Source organism: Centropristis striata, chromosome 8, assembly GCF_030273125.1.
Source record: "Centropristis striata isolate RG_2023a ecotype Rhode Island chromosome 8, C.striata_1.0, whole genome shotgun sequence".
Lineage (NCBI taxonomy): Eukaryota > Metazoa > Chordata > Actinopteri > Perciformes > Serranidae > Centropristis > Centropristis striata.
The window spans coordinates 37,405,249-37,420,955 of record NC_081524.1 but is presented as its reverse complement, the minus strand read 5'-3'; the positions used below and the strand labels follow the sequence as shown (position 1 = coordinate 37,420,955).

The window sequence follows — 15,707 nt, the reverse complement described above, 5'->3', positions numbered from 1 at the left end:
TTTTGGCAACAAATCCACCCTGGGTCTGTGCCTCTTGTGTTGGCAGAGAGATGGACAGCATCGGGAACACCATGCAGAAGAAGGCTGCAGAGCTGGAGCGGCTGGCCGAGGTGCTCGTCACCGGAGAACAGCTGAGGTAGGTCGGCCTGTCCCGGTCAGGAATCCCGCTGACCCTGGGTGTGCTGCAGGTCACACACTGAGGGAAGCTGGGGCGTTTTTCTCAGGATTATCTGCAAACTGACACTACATTTGCAGCCAACACTTAATGCCTAACAATTATTATTAGATCCTGTAAGTAAATAATCATTGTTTAGTTACATTTCATGCTCAATCTTGCATGTTTCTGTGGCTCAGATCAGGATGAACAAGGACATGACAGGACATGATCCACTAAAAAAAACAAAAAAAAGAAGAAGTGAGTGTTGAAAGCATGTTTGACAGCAGGTTAATGATCATGCATGTGTCTCTCCTTTACTGCAATCTGGCAGTTTTAGCTCCACTGCAGCATGTAGAGCCAAACAAAGGCATCCACACATGCACCACCCTGCATGTGCACACTGCTGCTCCTCACCTTTGGGCCTGTAACATGCACATTTCAGCCACAGGCACTCTAACTCTGCCTGCTCCAGAAGCTGTATTCCTTTTAAGACTCAATGCATGAGTCATTTTTGTTGCTCCAGTAATACAGTGCCCTTTGAGCTGCACAAGGAATAATACACCCACCAATCATTGCCATGTCCTGTTGTTTCATCCTCTGAGGGAATTGTAGTGCTAAACCTGGCAGAGTTGTTGACATGCTGCACCCTTTGACCTCCCGTGCGTAAAGAAAGGCCCCAAAACGCTGGTGGCATGCGCTGGCTCACGCTCCCAGCAATGAATAGAGGCTCAGTAGGTAAAGCATGGCACCAATGCCAGGAATTTCAGCCCTCATATGAACTATGAGGGAAATACTCCACTGAATTGTGTTTTCCAGCTGTGTGGGATAAACACAGTTGGAGTTTTTGCTGTTTCTGAACAAGAACACGCTGTAATTTTATTCCGTTCTGAACATCCATAAAAAGTAACACAAGTCAGCACCTCAACTGATTAATAGTTTGTGTCTGGACACTCTTGCTAAGCACCAGTGTGTGTTTTCCTGTCTGTCATTGTATAGTGTGTGTGCGTGTGTCAGTGTCCCTGGCACTGCTGGATACTGGGGCTGCCAGCTGGCGGTGTGGCCGGTGTCAGTGAACGATGGGTTGGTCGGGGTGGCCGTCCAAGAGTCCTCTGCCTCTGAGACGCTGCTGTTCTGGGCTAAAGGGCTCGACGTTGTGACATTCAGGACTCTCTCCCTCTCTCTCTCTCTCTCTCTCTCTCTGACTCTAAGTCTCTTTCTTTCTGCATATTCTACAGACAGAGCAGTCTGAGAGCTTTTTTAGCCACAATAGCAGCATGGCTTTAGGGATGGCAGTGTCATTCTGTTGGCTGTCCCCCCACTTAAGTCAAGGCTGAAATAACTCCTATTGGATGGAGTACCATGAACTTGTGCACAGACATTCATAAGCCCCAGGGGGTGAATGCTATTGACTTTGGTTGTCCCATGATTTTCCTGTTGCACCAATATGGGGTTGACATTTTCAGTTATGGTTGAAGTATTTTAAAAGTATTGCATGGAATTCCAAAAACCTTGGTACAAAAACTCTTGTACCACCACCGGATGACTTTGAATAAGTTTGGTGATTTTGAGCACAATCGTCAGGAAAGAAAGTCTAGACCAGTGATCATCAACTGGCGGCCCGCGGGCCAAATCCGGCCCGCCGAACTGTCCAATCCGGCCCGTGACTGGATTCCAAAATTGTAAATCAAGGAGAAAATATCACGTGGTCCGCACTATTAAAGCAACTGAAAACAGCAACGACAACTGAGACTCTTAACTATCAGTAATTCCACCATATATGACTCCATTTAATGAGGACAAACTTGCTGCACTGTTTAAATTAACATTTATTGTTTCACACAGTACTTGTTTCTGTTTGGGGGTTTTTTAACGTAACTTTTCCTCATGCCATTACGTAACATGGTTGGTTTTTATTTGAAAGTCTCAACAACAAGCTTCAGACTAGACTTCTCAGTACAGAGAAAAAAAAGGAAAACCAACTGGCATAACTTAAAATAGCATGGTATCAGAACAGAACAGGTCAGAACAGAACTGGACTATATGACAATATATAATCAAAACCATATTAAAAATGTCTATCATGTTTATTTGTTAAAAGTTAAAAGTAAAAAAAAAAGCAGCTGATCTGCATTACAGCTATATTTACGTCATTTGGACACTTGTATTCTGATCTTTGCACCTTGAGTGAACCATTGAGACACTATATTGCTAACGAGTATGAGTATGTAGTATACAAAAATAGACTTTAACATATGGTAATTTGAAATAGACTAGACTAAACTTTTTCTTTTTTTTTTGCAAGTATAAGAAACACTTTATTCCTAAATCACTACATAATGTCATTGATATTATTAATATTATCAGGGTTCTGATTGATTATTAACATAGAGACATGTATTGAGAATGGGAAAAGTATTTCATATTGATTTGATTTGACAATAGTATAGTGCACACTTCTATTCCACTTCTCATTCACATGCAAATGTGCAAATATTTTTAAAATCATATTCTTTGCATTGTGTCACAAAATTTGCAATTTAGTATACTTGCACTTGCACTTGTATAAATGCAGCATAAAATAAACTTGTCTAAATATACTTAAATGCACTTCTTATAAAGTGAAATTCTACTACAACAGTTGTATTACAAAAGGCTTGAATATAAGTTTAAACTATGTTTTTAACTGACAGAAACATACTAAATTGCGATAGATATTGCTATCAACTTATGAAATCACCTATATCGGGATATAAGATTCTGGCCCTTACATCCAAAGGGTTGTAATTTCACTGACTTCCTGTTTATTTGAATGTTATCAAATTTCCTGTGCATGTGATGGAAGAGTGCTGCCAAATGCAGAGCATAATTACAACTCTATTAAAACAAGCCATAACACCTAGTATTTATTTTTATGTGTATTTTCCTCCCAAATTTCAATATTAAACAGTATGATTTTTATATATTTTATATATTACAGTGTATTGGTTCACTTCCCATGGAAAATCAGAAATTCACCGACCCTTTAAAACCCCCAGATCAGATATGAATCACTGCTTTTATAAAAGAAAGGAGTGTAGCTAGTCCACGCCTTTATTTAATCACTTTATCACAGGCTCATGGAACACGAGTGACACAGTTCCTGCTACTGATAACGGGACACGCTGGCCGTTTTAGAATATCTTATCACACTTTTGTGTCCCATCATGTCGACAGCTCGTATCTTTGAGCAGATCTGTTTCAGGCACGGCTCTGAAAAACAGAAAGAAAGACGGATAGCATGACACACAGACTCATGCAGCTGCTGTAGTAAGGCTTGTGACCAGTTCATAGTGGTGAATAGAGCGTTTGTTGCACCATGGCAGACTGTGATAGAGAGGGGAGGCTTTGTGAATGTTAGCAGCCAGGGACTCAGCATCATTATATTCATACTGGGAGCAAAAGGCTCATTCAGAAACACTTCTCATTGTTTGATCCACTACAACTTTAAGGAATGCTTTTACAGAGAGGAAGAACATGTGGTCTGACACCTGATCGTCCTAAAGGTAGCAGCAGGATAAATGATTGTCCAGCTCCATTTGAGATGATTTATGCGTACACTCAAAAAAATGTTTTGTTGAATGAACATAATTTTATTATGACAAGTGGTTGCACGAAATAATTTTATCTGAATCTAGATGTTTTTATTAAGTTGACTGGAGTTATACATTTTAAGTAAATTTAAAAAAAAATTATATTATGTAATTCTTTCTCAATTATTTTGAGTTCATTTTACTCACATTTTCTTAGTAAATCCAATAAAACGCACTTTAAATGAACTTAAAAAGATTGTGTATGTTTTTTTTAAAATATGTTGTACTCTTTCAAATCAATTAAAATGTTTAAATTGTACCTTTTTTGTTGATTCTAATTAAATATTTTTTTTAGTTATCATACATGACAGAGAACCACAAGATGTGTAGACCACCAACGTTAATATGATACAAACAAAACAACACAAGAGAGCAGAAACACACTGCTCAGATTCTGTCAACCATAATCATTAGGATGGAATAAACAGTCTAAACTGACAAAAAAAATTGAAATTTGGATTAACTTAATTTTTTCGAGCTACATTTAATTAAATAAAATAAGATTGTCATAATTCTGACAATATATGTTGAAATTACCTGTATTTTATAAGTGGAGTTAAATAACACATAATTTCGAATATATAAAATATGCTTAAATAATATATGTAACATTTACTAAGGGTCAAAATCACTTTTTTCAGTGTAGATGAGACTGAGCTGAGCAGGGAGAGGATGATGATGATGATGATGATGTTCTGTGGAGGCTTTTTGCCCAGAACCATGTGTGGGTCTTACTGAGCAGGATTGGACCAGGCTGTCACTGCTAATCCAGAGTGATGCTAGCCAGCTGCACACAGGCTCAGCATGGAGTGGAACTAGCTAGCTGCAGGAAGCTTGGCTGAAGCTGCGGCAGGGTGTTTCACAATAATTGGCGTCAGAAAGAGGTCAACTTCATGATGGTAAATCAGCATCTAATGCAATAGTTCTCAGCCTTTTTGAGTCGTGACCCCCAATTTAACATGCATGTTGTCCGTGACCCCCGCTCACTGAACAGAATCTCACACTCACAGTTCAGATCAACCAAAAAAGAAACAAAATGACCAAAAAAAGGAAACAAAATGACCAAAAAAGACATAAAATGACCAAAAAAGACACAAAATGACCCCAAAAAGAAACAAAATTACCAAAAAAGACACAAAATGACTAAAATAAGACACAATATGACCAAAAAAAGACACAAAATGACCAAAAAAAGACACAAAATGACCAAAACAGACACAAAATGACCCCAAAAAGAAACAAAATTACCAAAAAAGACACAAAATGACGAAAATAAGACACAAAATTACCAAAAAAAGGAAACAAATTGACCAAAAAAGACACAAATTTACCACAAAATGATCAAAAAAAGACACAAAATGACCAAAAAAGACACAAAATTACCCCAAAAAGAAACAAAATTACCAAAAAAGACACAAAATGACTTAAATAAGACACAAAATGACCAAAAAAAGGAAACAAATTGACCAAAAAAGACACAAATTGACCACAAAATGATGAAAAAAAGACACAAAATGACCAAAAAAAGACACAAAACGACCAAAAAAATCCACAAAATGACTAAAAAAAATCCACAAAATGACCAAAAAAAGACATTAAGTGACCAAAAAGACTAAAACACATTAACACATGAACACTTTAACACAGTGGAGACAGAGCTGACTTCCAAAATGATTTGGCAACCCCCAGAAATCATCTTGCGACCCCAATTGGGGTCCCGACCCCAAGGTTGAGAACAGCTGATCTAGAGCATCTGAAGAAGCACGAGAGGGTTGTCATGTTATCATCCAACGTAGTCACATTATAAATCCCTGCAGACGGCGTTTGACTGAATTGCTCCGTCTAATCTCATAAACATAGATTTGACCTTGTGTGAATGTTCACTTTGTTCTTTAAGTGAATCATATTTTCTCCTACTAGAAGATATCCTTTATCTTGTAGACTAATTTATGATAAGAACCTCACAAGGCAAATGGGGACAGTGAAACATTTCTCATTACTCTCATTCTTATAACTTCCAGGAGCAGTTTATACTATTATTGTTTATTATTTACAGTCGACTCCTTAAAATGCCTTTTGGAATTGAAAACAGACTTTGAAAAGGTCAAAGTTCTTCGACCCTTTTTCCAAACAAGTTGGAACGCTGCTGTACAATGTAAATAAAAACAGAATGCATCAAATTGAGTATTCAGTGTTTAATTACAAAAACATAAATTTATCAATTTGAACATGTTTGTCTTTGTACTAGGATTAGCAAATTATTACATTTAGTTTTTTTAACATTGTAGACAATGTCCCAACCATTTTTGGAATCTGTGAATTCATTGTAATATGAACAAAGACAGTACACCATGATAGCATCTTCTTAATTCTAAGGCACACCCGCCCTAAAGCGTACCTTGCTTATGAATCATGTATTTCACTCCTCATGCAACCACAATTCACAAAATGATCATCATCATGCTGTGATGCAATCATGCTGCCGAGAAGAAGACTTATTACTTAAACATTTGTGAGGAAGATGTTTACTGAGGTAATAAATTATGTGAGAATTAGAGCTATTTTCTCATAGAATTCTATACAATCTTCCCTTTGGCTTAAGGACCTCATGCTGTATTTAGACCTGGAGAAAATTAAATATAATCTGAGGGGAACTCCTGAAAATGTTGTTTCTGTTTGGGGCTGTATGATTAGTTACATAGCTAAATTGAAGACACTACAGGATAAATTAAATGCTCACCTCTGACGATTAACCTCTCACCAAATTTTCAGTCCTCATTTCAACCCATGGACAATGCTATATCTCTGTATGTTGTTGTTTTTCATGTACTCATTTATTTTTATATCTGCTCATGGTAAAAAGGAAGGATGTGTATTATTTCTAATTTTCTCTGATTTGTAACAAGACTATGTAGGACTGGGAGGGGGGAGGAGGGGAAAAGGGGTTGTTTTTGTTTTTGGAAAAAGAAAAAAAGTCTTTAATTCAATTCAATTGGCTTTATTGGCATGACGTAACAATGTATATATTGCCAAAGCAACCATCAGAAAAAAAGATAACAAGATAAGGAAAGCAATATTTACAATAAATTATTATAATTCTGTTATTCATTTGAAAAGAAAAGAAAAATTAATAACAATAAAAGAAAGCAATATGTACAATCATTAATTAATTAATCATCTTAATTTTAATAATATTTTAATATTAATATTAATCTTTATTTCTCACTGTATGTACTTTTGCCTGTCGAATGAATAAAAACATTTATAAAAAAAAAAAATTAAAAAAAAGAATTCTATACAATCTGACTTCTTTTTGCAACCAGGGGAGTTGCCCCCTGCTGGTCATTAGAAAGAATACAGGTTTAAGGCACTTCCACATTGGCTTCACTTTTCAGACGCTCATGATAAACCAAAAGTTTAACTCTCAGTTAAAACATTCTCCTCTATGTTTTGCTCTCCAGGCTGCGGCTCCACGAGGCGAAGGTGATCAAAGATCGGCGGCACCACCTGCGGACTTACCCAAACTGCTTTGTGGCCAAGGAGCTCATTGATTGGCTGATCGAACACAAGGAGGCCTCGGACCGAGACACGGCAATCAAGATTGTGCAGAAACTTTTAGACCAGAGCATCATTCACCACGGTGAGGCGGAGCTGTGTGTGTTTTACATTCTGTATAACCAGTGGTGGAAAAAGTATTCAGATCCCTTACTTAAGTAAAAGTACTAATACCACACTGCAGAATTACTCTACTACAAGTAAAAATCCTGCATTCAAAACTTACTCAACTAAAAGTACAAAAGTGCCAGCATCAAAATGTACTTAAAGTATCACAAGTAAAAGTATTTGTTATGCAGAATGGACTCACTCAGTTATATATCCTAAATAAAATATTAGACTATATGTCATGATGAATTTATGTAAGCAGCGTTTTCATTTTGTAAACATAGGGCTCAATTTAACTACTTAATATAATGTTATTAGGTTTAATTTATAAAAATGTAAAATCATTTTAAATTGATCATGTTTTTCATGTTAAACCTAAAAGTAACTAAAGCTGGCAGCTTAATGTAGTGGAGTAAAAAGTACAATATTTGACTCAAAATGTAGTGAAGTAGAAGTAAAGTTACATAAAATGGAAATACTCAAGTAAAGTACCTCAAAATTGCACTTAAGTACAGTACTTGAGTAAATGTACTTAGTTACATTCCATCACTGTGTATAACGGAAATGCTCTCTCTCTCTCTCTCTCTCTCTCTCTCTCTCTCTCTCTCTCTCTCTTTCTTTTTTCTTGACATTTTCTGGGAACAATCCGTGCCTCTTAATAGATCATTCTTCCTGTCTCCCAGCCAATTTGGATCCAATGTAGTGTCTCACTACCTGTTTCACATTTGAGCAGACACTGAAAACTGAGACAAAAACAGTGGGCTGTCTCTTCCTCTTTAGTTAAAGTTTGCACAGAGCCCATTCAATATTAACTCATCCCAGCTGTAAATGAATGATTTACTGATGTTTAGATTTTGGTGACTGCTTCATACAAACACAATCAAGATTCCCATGATCCCATTCAACCTGGTCTCACAGAAATCCGTGAAATAGCCACGGATTTCGCTTAACTCAAAATCCGTGGAATAGGCACGGAATTGCTCAAATTTCCGTGAAACTGACACGGATTTCGCTACAATGCAAGTTAATGACAGTCATATCCCGTGGCTATTGGTTTGTTCCAAGTCACGTGACTTTCAAGGTTCCGGCAGTCAGAACAAAAAACATGGCGGACAGTTCTCTCATTTTTAGTGAAAAAATTAATATTTTGACTTTGTTTCTGCATAAAAATGGATTTTGATCACATTTGTAGCGAGAAATATATGTTTTATTTTCTAAATATTCACTCAGTGAATGTACATAATCACTTTGTGGTGAAGATCTCGCCAGAAAAATATGACTGTCATTAACTTGCATTGTAGCGAAATCCGTGTCAGTTTCACGGAAATTTGAGCAATTCCGTGGCTTTTCCACGGATTTTGAGTTAAGCGAAATCCGTGGCTATTTCACGGATTTCTGTGAGATCATGTTGTCCCATTATGTGACACTTTTCCTTCTACTGTTTCCACCATCTTTATTTCCACCTGCACGTATGTTGTAACGCTGTTGTAACCTCAAAATTAAAACCTTCTTTGGATGTGTGTGTTTTCAGTGTGTGACGAGCACCGAGAGTTCAAAGACCTGAAGCTGTTTTACCGTTTCCGGAAAGATGACGGCACATTCCCTTTGGACAGCGAAGCCAAAGTCTTTATGAGGGGGCAGAGGATCTATGAAAAGTATGAACACACACAAACACAAGCACTCAGTCGTGCTCTTTGTAGTGGAGCTGTGAGGGATTAAGGGGAAATGGCTCTTCGTGCATTTGTGTAATGGAAACAGAAATTCCCTCCAGGCATCTCTTAGCATTTTTGATTGATTTCTCCTTCACCTTTTCAGCATGTAGCATCGGAGGAATATGTTGTAGTAGTTTTCTTGCGCTGGGTTGGATGTTGCACTAAGAAGACAGGAAGAGTTTAACATTCCAAGCCATTAGTTGTGTTTCCATCAACAAATTTCTATGCGCAGATTTGCATGAGAAAAGCTTGATGAAAACATCAAAATTTGATCAAACCTCTGAAAATGTGCATAAAAGTTTTTATGCTCGCTTGAGGTGTTTACGGAAAAATAGTTAATGCACTAAACGGGAGATGAAAACACTTTTTCTGAATAAGTTCTGATGTAGCAAACAATCTACTCATATTACTGATCAGCCGATTCTGAGCTGACATAAAATAACAATTATAAGTTACCCAATTAAATCCAATTCCTGAAGACTTCTCAAAGTCTGCCAAAGTGGTCCGATTAACAACATCTTTTTTGTTATTTTTTCCCTCTTGTGCAAACTCTCCCTCTCCTATACTTTTTAAAAAACAAACAAACAAACAAACCACTGTTTGCACTGTCTATATGTGCCACCTAAGAGCACTTAGCTCCTAATGGACTCAAACTCCGCCCATGGCACTTACTCATGTGTTGTTTTTTAACGTTGTCTTTGCTTGTGTTGTATTAACTCTCAAATGTACGTAGCTTTGGATTAAAGCGTCTGCTAAATGGCATTGTAGAATTTTTTTTTTCCTGTGCAATCTCTACTTCTTCTACTGTTTACTGACGGATCAGCCTACAGCAACACATTACACTGCCATCTTCTGACCAAAGTACGTTCATGCAGCTTTGTTTATTTGCTCTAAACCAGTTGATGGAAACAGCCCTAATCCGCATTTTCTTTAACCCTTTATCAGGCAAAGAACTATATTTGGTAGTTAGAGTCAGGTAATATTTCGAGAAAAAAGTTGGCAAACCTACAAGAAAAAAAGTCACAGATTTAAGAGATTTAAAGTGGCAAATCTGCGCGAAAAAAGTCGCAGATTTACGAAAAAAAAGTCAGAAAAAAGCAACGTTTTCTCCCAGATTCACCACTTTAAATCTCATAAATCTCCACATTTTTTTCTCGTAGAAAAAATATTATTTTCGTATGTTTTTTTTTTTTACACATTCTGTCTGTATGTAATATCCAATATTCTCTAGGTTTGAAATTTGGAATTTGCAAGTATTTCAATGAGTGCCCTATTAAGGGTTAAAGTGGTGAATCTGAGAGAAAAAAGTTGCTTTTTTCCCACTTTTTTCTCGTAAATCTGGGACTTTTTTTGCGCAGATATGCCACTTTAAATCTCTTAAATCTGCGACTTTTTTTCTTGTAGATTTGCCACTTTACTCTAGTAAATTTGCAACTTTTTTCTCGAAATATTACCTGAAGTTACCAAATATAGTTCTTTGCCTGATAAAGGGTTAATGCAACATTTCAACAATTTGCTTCACAATTTGATCAAACTTTAATGGATCCATGGCTATTTTTGCAGCTTGTAATGCATCATCTTGTAATCTTTGTTATGGAGCATCTTTTGGTTGGACTATTTCTTGGCTGGAACCAATGGCCAAGCGTGGGTAGCTAGCTGCTGTGATGCACAGATATAAATACTGATTGTTTTTAAAATAATACGGCTTGCCCCCTCAGAGATGGTTCTGGTGATGCTTGTTGATGAACAGTTGACTTAACAATCTGGTGCTGTATTAACTTTTCAAACTTCATGGCGACTTAGCAAGTAACAATAGCTCGTGCCATGCACATATTTCCTTCCTTAATTCCTCTTTGTCTCTCTTTGTGAGTCACTGGTTTTCTCCACAGCTTGCTGTTAGTGTGTCAGCAATGCAATCATCATTAATGTTTAAAAAATGCATTTTGCTGGTAAATTGGACTCCATTAGATTAGAGCACATATTATTGAGCTAAACTGGCTTTTAACAATGAGAAACGCCTGCAGGGATTGGAAAATCAGAAGATATTGGAAGCATCGTGACAAGAGATGACTCATAGCATTTGTCCAGAGCCGGGCTGGATTTAGACGAGGGCAGAGGACACCGCTAATGAGACTGTTTACGATTGTCATCAGCCTATGATGCTATTCCAATAATGATGAGACTAATTGTTTCTATAGTAACTCTTCCTCTGTGTGTCTTCACTCCTCTCAGTGGCATCTCCACACACTGTTTTTGCGTTTATAACTAAATAAGTGCAGAAACACACACTCAATGTCTTTTTTTGTGCTGCACACACAGCTTGACTCCCCTGACTTCCCTGTCCCACACATCCTGCCACCTCTTTGTCACACAAGTAAACAATATTTCTGAGCCGCTATTAACACATACACAGCAACACTTTTATACACAGAGACCTAGTTTCCATGCCTGTTTCTGAGAAAACACAAACACACACACACACACACACACACACACACACACACACACACACACAGCAGTTGCATAAGAAGAAGAAATAGTCCAAGGGGAGACATCTGTCGTCTCAGCTCTCAAAGCAATGTGTTTATGTAATCACCATGGTGCAGCCCAGGACACACACACACACACACACACACACACAGACACACACAGACACACACACACACACACACACACACACACACGTGCGCGCCTCAAGCTTGCTGTGGTGGTTGCTTGCTTGCAAACTAGAGTTGCTTCATGATTACACTTATGGCACAAGTAACAGTCCTGCAACATAAAGTCTCTTGTGTCTGACTGAGAATATTTGCTCTGGTTCTTTAAATTACGCTGCCATTATCAGAGTATTTTTTCAGAGTATCCATCTCGCAAATGTGACAAAAAACTATAATACTATAAGTCATAATATTGAGACTTTCTCAAAAATAATGACTTAGTATCTCATTATAATGACTTAGTATTTCATAATATTAAGAAACTATCTCATATTATGACTCAGTATCTTATAATTCTGAGAAATTTTCTCAACATTATCTTGATGTAGTCTTGATCATGACATTTTATACTGAGTATTGATGCACTGCAAAAAAAGAAAAGTTGGGTGAACTCAAAATTTCAAGGCAACAAACTTCACTCTGAATTCAGATTTTTGTCAACTCAACAGTAAGTTGTACTAACTTATAATTTTACATTGTAATAACTTTTAATCCTTACTTCTGCTAACTTCTGCAATGGCTACTCTTGTAGCTGTAACAAACAGCGCCGCTGGCATCAGTTAGCCGCTAGCATCCGTTAGCCGCTAGCATCCGTTAGCCGCTAGCGTCAGTTAGCCGCTAGCTTTCGCTAATGACCAAATGTCACCGCTTTCCTGCATTTCACAACAAAGAAATAAGAGTTATCAGAACTATTGTCCCTTGTTGTGAACCCCAACTTAAAGATATAAGTAACAACAACTCACCAACTTGTTTTTGAGCAGACAACTGGCTTCCTTTGTTGTGCTAACTTACATTATTGCCCTAAATGTCAATAATTTATATTTCCAAGTTTTACCAACTTAAATCACTGTTTTAGGCCAAAAAATACAAGTTGGCTTTTTTGCAGTGTGTACATACTGTATGGATAGGAACTGGTTTTCCTCTTCTATTTTTTTATAATTCTTTCAAAGTGTTACTGTCCAATACACCTGCATCTGAGATAGTAAAGAATACAATTTTCTGTTTTCCATTCGTCTGTTTTCACCTTTTCGATCTTCAGTCAGCCTGACACTCGTAAAGTACATTACATCTTCACATACAGTGCTCTTGGTAGATTTAAATTTCAGTATTCCAACAGGTTTGTTATGTTTGTTATGATTTGTAAGAAGTTATCCTCATATCTCCCTAAGTCCTCCCAGCTGCTTCTCATACAGCAGATAATAACCCTACACTACTTTTTCTTTAGATTAGGAGTTTTGTTTATTACATAAATATTTTCTTTTTTGACTTATGCCTGGCATTTGATGCCTGAATGTATGTTGGTGCAAACCCAAAAGCTATTATTAGCTTTCCTAGCAGAGTGGCTCGAGGGATGGCAATGTAGGTCGTTCCTCCACTTTGGTCCAGACTGAAATATCTCAACAATTCTAAGATGGATTACTGTGACATTAGGTACACACATTCATGTTTCCCTCAGGATGAATTGTATCAACTTTCGTGATCCCCTAACTTTTCCTCTAACACCGTTATCAGGTTAAACTTTGTATTGTTTGTGAAAATACCTGCAAAACCAATGACATTCTCATCATTTCCTGCTGCACTCCTGCTGTCATTAGCACTCATTAGCAAATGTTAGCATGCTAGCATGCTAAATTAAAGATGATGTAATGCCTTGTTTCTACTGCATGCTGCTTTTCCTCAAGTCACTGTTGGTACTTGGTCCTTTTTCCTTTTGTGGATAGTACCCACTCAGTGTACTGTAGGTGGGATTTTCAGTTGATTTCCATAGCGTAGTGCTTTAACTAACTATTATCTCATCTGTGCTGTACCATGCAGTGGAAATGCAGCCTAACATATTGTTTATTTACCATGTGCAACAAGTCCCCTGCCCTACAGCCACATTCACATCTAGTCTTTCCATTGGAAAAATAAACAGCCCTCCCTAGACACACATTGATCTCTGGTTCTGTCAATTGTCAAATCAGCATACACAAACTCCAATAACAAGCCGCAGGAAGACATTTCAAGCAGTTGTTTTGAAAGCATTTCCTAGGAGACGGGGTTAGTCAGGGAGGACAAGTCCTTTTAAAGCATTGTTTGACTGTTTATACATGTATGTTTACTGTAGATTGTGGTTGAATAGCATCCTTGTATATGATTTACTCATATTGAACTGTTAAATGAAACCTTCTGCATGAATGAATCCAAACACTTGAGTCTAACCTTTTATTTATCTGGGGTAGATTCACTGAGCAAACATTCATACCTGCAGTAAATGGTCCGGTGCAACCAAAGAATTTTCTCTCAGTTTATCAAACTACCAAACTCATCAGAAGCTACTGATGTAGTCCATTTCTGTTGAACTTGAAAGGGAATGTGATTAATAAGGAATCAAGCTATCACCTACCATTAAAAAAAGTGTTTTTCAATTCCGTCTTAGTTTACTTAAGTCACTTCAGACACAGAGAGCTTTCAGCTCCTGTCTCCTGTGTCAATATTTGAGCTTTTATTATTTGCAGGCACTTTTCACGTTCCTTATTTATGCCTGTGCATCAACATTTGCTGCATCAGTTTAGAGAGAGAGTAAAAGAGACAGACGATGCAGCTTATCAGGTCCATATGTGTTTTCAAGAATAGAAAACACCTCAGTTTAGACTCAAGCGCCACAGTCCTTAAAGGACCATTTTGCATGTTTTAGCCCATTAACTGCAAATTGCACACACTTTACATTATTAGAGACCTTATCCTGCATTCCAGACATCCATCACATGTCAGATACAAAATGCTGCTAAAACAAGAGAGAGCTACACATCCTTTGTTTTACAGACATGTTACTGGTTTATCGTGCACTGCAAAAAAAGAAAAATTGAGTGAATTCAAAATTTCAAGGCAACAAACTTCGAGAAAATTTTAAGTTGGACAATTAAAGTAAATATTTTAAGTTTTGCTTTTGAGTTTGCTCAACTCTGAATTCAGATTTTTGTCAACTCAACTGTAAGTTGTACTAACTTATAATTTTACATTGTAATAACTTTTAATCCTTACTTCTGCTAACTTCTGCAATGTGCTGAAGTGGCATGATTGTAACGCCGCTATGAAATGTCAGCTAATGTTGCGACCACAATTTTGAGTTAGCATTGATACGCTAATGGCTACTCTTGAAGCTGTAACAAGCAGCGCCGCTAGCATCAGTTAGCCGCTAGCATCAGTTAGCCGCTAGCATCAGTTAGCTGCTAGCTTCTGCTAATGAATTTCACCGTTTTCCCGCATTTCACAACAAAGAAATAAGAGTTATCAGAACTATTGTCCCTTGTTTTGAACCCCAACTTAAAGATATAAGTAACAACAACTCACAAACTTGTTTTTGAGCAGACAACTGGCTTCCTTTGTTGTGCTAACTTACATTATTGCCCTAAATGTCAATAATTTATATTTTAAGTTTTTCCAACTTAAATCACTGTTTTAGGCCAAAAAAAATACAACTTGGCTTTTTTGTAGTGTGTGTTCCACAGATATGAAGACAATTATGTCTTTGTCACTGCACAGCTAGTTACAGCTAATAATGACTGACTGATTTCATCAGCTGCTGTGTCTGCTTAAGACTTGATCCACATGACTCACTTATGGCTGCTGGAATGTGTTTGTTTTTGCAAGAATTCAAATTAATTATATATTATTATTCACAAAGGAAGTTTTACTTTAAAGGCATGTGAACATTTCATATTTTAAATAAACTAGACTATCTTCAAGTCTTGTTAATCTCTTCTGAAATTCTCAATAAGTAGCCTACATTAAGGAACGTTATCATTTATTTGTTGTTCCATAAAGTCACTGTAACTGAGATTAACAGTAA

The 15,707-nt window shown here is 37.1% G+C and overlaps 1 protein-coding gene across 1 annotated transcript in view; it reads left to right on the top strand.

The window, feature by feature from the left end:
• Nucleotides 1-15,707, top strand: part of deptor (DEP domain containing MTOR-interacting protein) — a 51,810-nt gene that overhangs the window by 546 nt on the left and 35,557 nt on the right. The window contains exons 2-4 of the mRNA XM_059338396.1: nucleotides 47-136; nucleotides 7,248-7,426; nucleotides 8,981-9,104. Of these exons, the coding sequence (XP_059194379.1) occupies nucleotides 47-136; nucleotides 7,248-7,426; nucleotides 8,981-9,104 (393 nt within the window). The remainder of the gene's footprint in view (nucleotides 1-46; nucleotides 137-7,247; nucleotides 7,427-8,980; nucleotides 9,105-15,707) is intronic.